The 8,630-nt window shown below is 40.7% G+C and overlaps 1 protein-coding gene across 1 annotated transcript; it reads left to right on the forward strand.

Annotated features, from left to right (window-relative positions):
* Positions 1-212: 212 nt before the first annotated feature.
* LOC136486991 (disease resistance protein Pik-2-like) lies at positions 213-8,286 on the forward strand. The gene is made up of 2 exons (XM_066484094.1): positions 213-1,192; positions 6,051-8,286. Exons 1-2 carry the CDS (start codon positions 318-320, stop codon positions 8,284-8,286), a joined length of 3,111 nt encoding a protein of 1,036 aa, XP_066340191.1. The 5' UTR covers positions 213-317.
* The last annotated feature ends 344 nt before the right edge of the window (positions 8,287-8,630 follow it).

Genomic DNA, 8,630 nt, shown 5'->3' on the forward strand with positions numbered 1-8,630 from the left:
TCAAAGTCCATTCGTGTACCTCAACTCCAATCCTCCATGGATTCTCTGGGTACTTTACTCACATGAGTACCCTCCTGTTTCACGCAAAGCCAGGCCATCCTCTTCTAATGAATATTTATATTTGTGTGTCCAAACTCCAAAGCTTCTAGCATATGATTATCAGAAAGATAAAGCACTATATTATTAGAAGAAAACGAAATCTAGCTAGCAGCTTAGCATTGCATCCATTTGCTTCCTTGGAGCAACCACAAAAGCTTATGAACCTCCAGTAGCTGCATCGACGGGCGAGTACCAAGTAGCTAAGAGCGAGGCCGGCCATGGATCTCGTCGTCGGCGCTTCCAACGACGCCGTGAAATCCCTCGTCAGCAAACTTGGGAGCCTCCTAGCCCAGGAGTACACCCTGATCGGAGGCGTCAGCGACGACATCCAGTACATCAACGACGAGCTGGCCAGCATGCAGGCCTTCCTCAACAGGCTTAAACAGGAGGCCAAGCATGATGAGCAGCGGCAGGACTGGATGAAGCAGGTCCGGGAGGTGGCCTACGACATCGAGGACTGCGTGGACAAGTTGCGCCACCGCCTGGGCCGCGAGCCCCGTGGGAGCGGCAGACTGGCCTCCATCAAGCAGACGTGGTACCTGCTCACCACGCTGTACGCGCGCCACTGCATCGTCACTCAGATCGGCAATCTCAAGGCCCGGGCGCAGCACGTCAGCGAGCGGCGCACCAGGTACGGCGTGGAGAATCCAGCAAGACTGGTGGACAGCGGCTCAGACGGAGCTACAGATGCCCCAATTGACCGCCCAGCACCTCCTCCTGGGCTCATCGGCACCGTGGATCCTGTGGGCATCGAGGACGCCAAGGATGAACTCAAAGAATGGTTTATGGAGGCAAACCAGCAGAGCACCAATCAGAATCATCATCAGCCAAGGTTCCTTGCCGTTGTTGGGTTTGGTGGCCTTGGCAAGACTACTCTTGCCATGGCCTTGTACCGCACCTTTGGAGACGAGTTTGATTGCAGGGCATTGGTTTTGGCGTCACAGAAGTTCCATCTCCCGACTGTTCTCAGAAGCCTTATCAAACAATTTCATGACCAGCAGGATGGGGCTTCCAAGAATGACATCAACGGGATTGAGGAATTGAAAGAAGAAGAGCTAAAAAAACTCCTCGCCGAACAGCTAAAAGAGAAGAGGTGCTCTCTCATTTTTCTTTTTCCAAACACAATACCTATATTGGTATTTTATTTTTAAGATCTTTATATATATTTGCGGTAGATTTACCAAATATTTTTATCCATATTATAGTTTTAATCCCTTTGGATCGCACATCTGTGTATTTTTGATATGTGGTTAGATGCTAACCTTAGCCGAAGTTATATCAACTTCTTGTTGTAGCTCTCTTGTGTCATAACGTCGTCAACTTATATTTTAGCTTTTACATTCTGATTTGTTAGACACTACAATTTATCTATCTATATTTCAAGTGAAACATCTATTCCTTATCATACCATTTACTTAAAAGTCTCCTTTGTATTTTATTTAAAAATGGATTCAACATCCTAGAATGCGCTTTTAGTTTCTAGCTAGAATGCCATACAATTGTTTTGGTGGTCTAGATATTGAATTTCGTAAATCAAAAAATATATACTTTGCTCATACATATATGTATAGTTCGTCTACATGGTGGCACACAGCTTGCATATTTACTTAGTTAAATTAAACTTTATATATTTTTTGAAAAGAAACTGTGGAGCGCAATAGCACCCCAGCACAGCAAATATATCAAAAAACTAGACCACCAAAATTTATATATTAATTAATAGTGCTATTAGTATTCAGTAATATTTATGGTTATTTAATATTTTGTAGTAATATGTTGGTATTTAGAAGAATCTTTTAGTTTATTTTTAATAATGAAGGGAATGAGCTGAGTGATTTATTAGATGCAAACTTGAGTTATAATAGCAGAAGTGGGTAGTTTAGATGTAAATATAAAATAATGTTATCTTGCATAGTGATTTAAGTGGCTCATTTATATGCAAATTTAGGGTTACCCTAGATTATTATCTTTTGTAGTAATATCTTAGGTAGGTAATTTAAATTCTTTCATGTGGACAGCCACCGTATGGTCCAAACTGTTGTATATATGAGTTAAATCATCTACATATTATTACATCTATTTTATCAAAATTAGTTGAATTAAGAAGTTGGAAGTTAGTTGGATGACATGACTATTACGTGCTGCTTGGTAGAAGCGTTGGTAACCCAAATGTAATGGACTTAAAGCTACAGATGTTACCACAAGCCATTCGATTTGAACTAATATTATTTCCGTTTTGTGTTACTGTAGTGCGAACCAAACACTGCTTTAGTGGGAGATGATGTGGATAATTAGTGGAAAATGATGTGGATGATTTGCATGTTAAGATAGAACTTATAGTGGGGATTAGTTTTATAAAAGATATAAATATAAATATAGATTCTATGACTAATCTTCACCCAGCTTAGAATGAATTGCACCTTTAGAGTTCTATGAGTAATTGCAATTTGCTCGCACGGAGAAGCATTAGAAAGTCATGGAGAAATTGGGGCCCATAACTAATAAAATTGCTCACCTTTGTGTGCATTCTCCCTCTTACATATTATTTTATTTTTCTATAACGCAGTCCACATAAGGATACTCTGTTTTTTATTTGGTTGTGATTAACTTTGGTAATTTTTTTAGACTATTAACTTTGGTTAGCTGTTACACCCTCCAGTTAAAAATAGGTGAAGTTTTGGATACATTGACACTATCAAGTGTCTATCTAATACAATTTTAACTACTATATTTTGCTACAAAATCATTATAAAATCTAGCAGATGTAAACTTTTATGAAACCAATTTTGTGACAGTTGGAATCATATTATTTTAAAATTTCGAAACTCAATACATAGAAGTAATACAACCGAAGTACATAACTGTTGTCTTAACAACCTAAAAATGTCTCTTATTTATCAGTACAGAGAATACTACTTTATGTGTTTTCTATCACATTGATAATTTCCCTCTTTGCGTCGTGTCTTTGATATATGTTTATTTAAAACCTTAGCTGGGGCCATGTTAATTCTTGCTGCTCTCCATGTGTTAGGGCTTTAGAATTCAGATTTTGATTTGATGTTTTGATCTTACCTGCTGCAATTTGTAAAAAGTTGAAACCCTAATGCTTGATGAACCATTTATTATTGATCCTATCTTTTGATTTATTAAAGAATCTAGTTTCAACATAATAGGTTTCATTCTTAGTTAGCACAATATCATACTTTAGTCTGCACTCCATTACCTACTAAGTCAATTTTCCTTTGTAATGTAGCTATGAGTGGTCATGTATTTTCTTAAAAATAATTAGAATGCTTAGAATTAAATTATTAATGCTTATATATTAATAATCAACTACAAAATTCTTATCATCCAAAGGGACCATGACGACTAAGAGGGGTTTGAATTAAGAAACTTAAAATGTATTTCTAAAACTATGGTCTCTAATTTTCACCTAGTCAAAACCTATGCATTAAAACAAACTATCTAGATGTGCAACTAATGTTTTGTTAGGTGTGTTCCTATCTCTACCGCAAAAGAGTTATGCAACCGAGATTCTAATCCTATCACTAGCCTATCAAACTAAGCTTGGAATACAAAGCACACAACCTAAGTACATAATATAAATGCGGAGGCTAAAGAGTGGTGGAGATACCAACTCCCGTCGTTGACTCCAGTATTTTTACCGAGGTATCGAGAAGCTCCTTGCTTTCTCCTAGTCATTGTTAGAGACCCTTGCAAGGAAGCCCTCGCAAGGGCTAAGCTCTAGGTCGGGTAACTTCGTGGATAGCCCCCGAGCCTTCCCCACGCTCAAGTGGTCTTCAAGATGGCCTCTCCTGGACCACTCCCCGCCGTTCTCACAATTGAGCTTCTGGCCAACAAACCGTGGGCCTCGTTTCCTTTGGTACACGGTGGCGGCCACAACACAAACATGGTAGGTGTGGTCTCGTAAGACTACAAGCCCTTTTGAGTAAAATAATGGTGCATGTAAGCACCGAGTGAGCAAGAGGTATGTAAACCTCAGTAAATATTAAACCCAAACCTAGAGCCAACGCTGATGTGGTGTCTAACTAGCCTAAACACTTCGCAAAGCACCCATACTAATCATTAATCTTCTATTAAGCACGTGTGGTGGCTAGAGCACTTGCGAGAGTGTTCAACACTCCAATATCTTTAGCGCACTCCAAAGGGCCGTACATGGGGGGGTACAAATAAGCCCCTAAAGAAACTAGCCATTGGAGCAGGGCAGCAGGTTGCTGCATATACGTAGTCACTGAATTCCTTTGATGCTACCACTAGACTAATCCGGTGCGTGTCTAGAAACTAGCCGTTGCTGATTATTGGGCACATGACAGGCGTATAGTATGGGGTCCATCACCATATCAATCGGTGCCCTATTTTCCTCTCTGGAATACTGGTGATCACCGGTTTCATTTGGTGCTTCACATTCAGCACTCACCGGAATAAGTCGGTGCCAAACCCTAGTATGGAACAGTGCTGGAGCTTGATTTGGTGCTCCTATAGCCACAGCCACCGAACTAATCCGGTGGGCCTTCAAGACCTCGTGCAGACAGCCTCTGACGCTGCTTTATCTGGTGCCCTGCTTGGGGTCACACAAGACCATCTTGATTCCATCTTGTATCTTGGACTTTTAGTATGTCTTGTAGGTCTTCAACAAGTCTTCTAATGTCTTATTTGAGGTGTTGGTCATCCGGATCAGCACTTTGTCGAAGTCCAAATCCACCTTGCATCCATTTGAATTATACCTTGTATACTAACAAACATTGTTAGTCCAAATGGTCATGTTACTTATCAAACACCAAAATCAAACTTAATGGCCCAAAGGGTCCATTTTCCTTACATCATGGAGTATTAATATTATTTAGCTTGGGTCATTTGTGTCATTGTTATGTGATCCATTAAGGGAAATACTTTATATGGTGCCTAACTCATGGAAATCAATATGCTTATAACTCCCAGCTTGCCTAATGCATGGTCTACATAGTGCTGGCACACATAATTCATGTATATTTGATCTCGTTTTCATTTAATAGTCAATAAGATCCTATTACTATTATGTCAATAATGATTGTGACTACAAAATGGATGATTGGATGTTATATAGTGAGAATTTGTACGATTTTTCCTTTTATTGCACACCTTATGATGATCTCCAATTATGTAACAAGTCATATATAACCAGTTTAAACATCCATTTCGATACCCAATGTTATTTCCGAGCACTAAATGAATTTAAATAAAAAAGTAGTCAACTATAATGTTGCAGCTCAGTTATTAGAATACTGCAATTTTGGTTTAGATAGTTTCTCTATCCAGGGCCATTTGAATTTTTTCTTAAAAAAGTTGAATTTCAAATTATGAAAACTTAAACATAATTTTTAGGCCTTAGATGTCAGATGGAAAAGTTGTCAAATACAAAGTTGTAGATCTCGTTGATACTTAATTTTGATATAAAGTTTGTCTTCATCCAATTTGATTTGAAAAAGTTATAATTTTATTCAGCTAGACCTATTTGTAGAGGCGGGCCAAATTGTCAAACTGCCTCTAAAAATCAATTTCTAACCGTCTCTAGGAATACATCTATTTCTAGAGGTTGTTGACAAGCCAAACCACCTCTAAAAATATCATTATTAGACACGGTTTGGTTTGCCAGCCACCTCTTAAAACATAGGGTATTTCTAGAGGTGGCTAGAAAACCTAGCTGCCTCTAAAAAAATCAAATTCTAGAGACGGGTCACTCGGAAACCAGTTTTATAGGCAAATTATGATAGAGCCGCCTCTACCTAAAAATAGACAAGTTGCTAAAAAGTGTTTGTGTAATAGTGAACTAAGCTTGTTAATCTTTCAGAGTACTTATTACTTTGTTCTAGATAAGCATATTTTGTAAAGTATACTTATGCCATATTAATCACTTGGAATACTAATTGACTTCTACATAATGCTTGTAACAGGTACCATATATTGGTAGATGACATATGGTCCGTATCAGCATGGGAAAGCATTAGGGATACTTTACCAAAAAGCAAGAGGGGCAACAGCATAGTGGTGACAACTAGGTTCAAATCTGTAGCTGAAGCGTGCCGCCGTCAACAAGGCCTTGTGTATGAGCTCAAGCCTCTTAGTGACAAAAACTCCTACAAACTGTTCCGTCAGATCATCTCGAGTGCTCCTAAAGTTCCCACTGAAGATGCAAGAGCTCTTCTGAAGAAATGTGGAGGTTTGCCTTTGGCCATAATTTTAGTAGCTGGGCTCGTGGCTAGTAAATTGAGGTCAGGGTTAGACACCACCCGAATAGAAGACCACAATTTGGCTCACGTGGACAAGGATGCAGGTGAAGAGTTGGAGAAGCATAAGGCCCAAGTGGGCAATGATATGAATAAACGGTTGGAGAAAATTCTGGAACAAGTGGGAAAGGATTTAGGCGAAGACTTGGAAAAAAATCTCTCCACAGAAGGAGTGACACACATAGTGAACCACTGCTATAACCAATTGCCTGCTGACCTTAAGACTTGCCTATTGTACCTAAGCATGTTTCCCAAGGGTTGTTTGATCAGTAGAAAAAGTCTAATCAGAAGGTGGATTGCTGAAGGCTTCATCGCTGAAAAGCATGGGAAGACAGCTGAGGAAGTTGCTGAGGACTGCTTTAATGAACTCATCAGCAGGAACCTAATCCGAGCGGTCAACAGCAGCAATAATGGCAAGGTGAAGAGCTGCCAAGTTCATGATATGGTTCTTGAGTATATGGTGGTCAAGTCAAGTGATGAGAATTTCATCACCGTGGTTGGTGGCCACTGGCATACACCCTTTCCATCGTATAAGGTGCGTCGACTGTCTGTCCAAAAGAGTGATCGGCAAGAGAAAGAAACAGTGGAGAGGATGAACCTATCTCATGTCCGCTCTCTGACAGCAGTGGGGAGTTTTAGAACTCTTCATTCAACTCTGTCCAAGTTTCAGATATTGCAGGTGCTGGATCTTGAAAGTTGCAAGGATTTATCCTCGACGAATCAGCTTGAGAAAATATGTGATATGCATCAGCTGAAGTACCTAAGCCTGCGAAGGACAGACATCAACAAGATCCCAAAGGAGATAGGTAGTCTGGAATATCTTCAGGTACTTGACATAAGGGATACAAATATCTTGCAGTTGCCTCCATCAGTTGGGAAGCTACAAAATATGACACATCTACTTGCTGGCAGCAAGAGCAAGCGGGTTGGGTTAACCTTAACTGAAGAGATCACTAAGATGATGGCTCTACAGACACTATCTGGGGTTGAAATCTGTGGAAGCTCTCCTAATGCTGCCAGGAGAGGATCTACTAATGGGGAAGAAGAAAAACTGGACGCACCGACTATGAGTGTCAGCACCAAGCATGCAGATGGTTATTGTGGCCACTGGCAAGGCAAGAAAAGTTTCAGATGCAAGGTTGCTAGTACAGGCTTGGCCAAGGGATTGCGTGCCTTGGAGAACCTCACGAACCTGAAGAAGCTCACTGTTTACAAACTTCGTGCCTTCACTGACGAGGATAACATTCTACTTTTGTCAGCCATTGAGCACCTTAGCAGCTGCTCCCTCAAGTTTCTGGCTATTGACGATGATTTCGCCGGCTTCCTCGACAGCTCGCTCAATGCTTCACATGCCCCTCCGGAGCACCTGCACAGCCTTGGGCTCTCTGGCAAGTTGTCCCAACTGCCTGGCTGGATCGGCCGTCTGCACAACCTTGAGAAGCTAACGCTGTCCATAACTTCACTCACGGCAAGTGCCTTGCTGGTTCTCAGTGAGCTGCCTGAGCTGTTCTCTCTCATTTTTACGCTGAACTCTACAAAGAAGAAAACAAGTGCTCTCCAGATTATGCGTCAGAATGCAGTGGAGTCTGGAGGAGAAATCTTTGTGCTAGCAGGAGGATTTGAAAAGCTTAAGCTGCTGCGCTTAGTGATAGTGACACCAGTGCTGCCGCCTCTGAACTTTCTGGAAGGAGCAATGCCAAAGCTAGAGAGTCTTGAGCTGAAATTTATAATGGCGGAAGCCATGTACGGCATGGAAAACCTTGTGAGTCTCCGACAGGTGCTCCTGACAGTCAGCAGTCAGGCGCCAGAAGTTGCCAAGGTGAAGGTTTCTCAAATCAAGACATTGGCAAGCAAGCATCCAAAGCATCCCAGCGTGGTCGTTGACGAGTACAAGGAGTTATAAGAGAAAGAGACACATTTCGGAGTCAAGTTAGCACGTCACGATTTTGCTTAGATATATACAGTCTACTTTGGTGCATATCCACAAGTTATTCGTCCTCCTATGTCCGTGTTGTTATTTCGTTAAATATGCAATATGATGTTTTCATTGTAACTTGTTCATTCTTTATCATTCCCTGGCATGCATGTGTGGTCGTGTAAGTGCTCTACTTAGTTTATTCCCTTGTTTCAATACAAGAAATGTGCACTTCATGTTCATAAAAGGAGTAATGTTGTAAAGTTAGTAAGTTACTCAACTATTGGTGATTTTTACTTGTTTTATAAGCATGACTACACTTACAGGCCGAC

Source organism: Miscanthus floridulus, chromosome 10, assembly GCF_019320115.1.
Source record: "Miscanthus floridulus cultivar M001 chromosome 10, ASM1932011v1, whole genome shotgun sequence".
In the NCBI taxonomy this organism is placed as follows: Eukaryota; Viridiplantae; Streptophyta; class Magnoliopsida; order Poales; family Poaceae; genus Miscanthus; species Miscanthus floridulus.

Coding starts and splice junctions, on each gene's coding strand:
- LOC136486991 (XM_066484094.1), top strand. CDS start 318: ATGGATCTCGTCGTCGGCGCTTCCAACGACGCCGTGAAATCCCTCGTC. Junction 1,193..6,050: donor GAACAGCTAAAAGAGAAGAG/GTGCTCTCTCAT, acceptor TGCTTGTAACAG/GTACCATATATTGGTAGATG.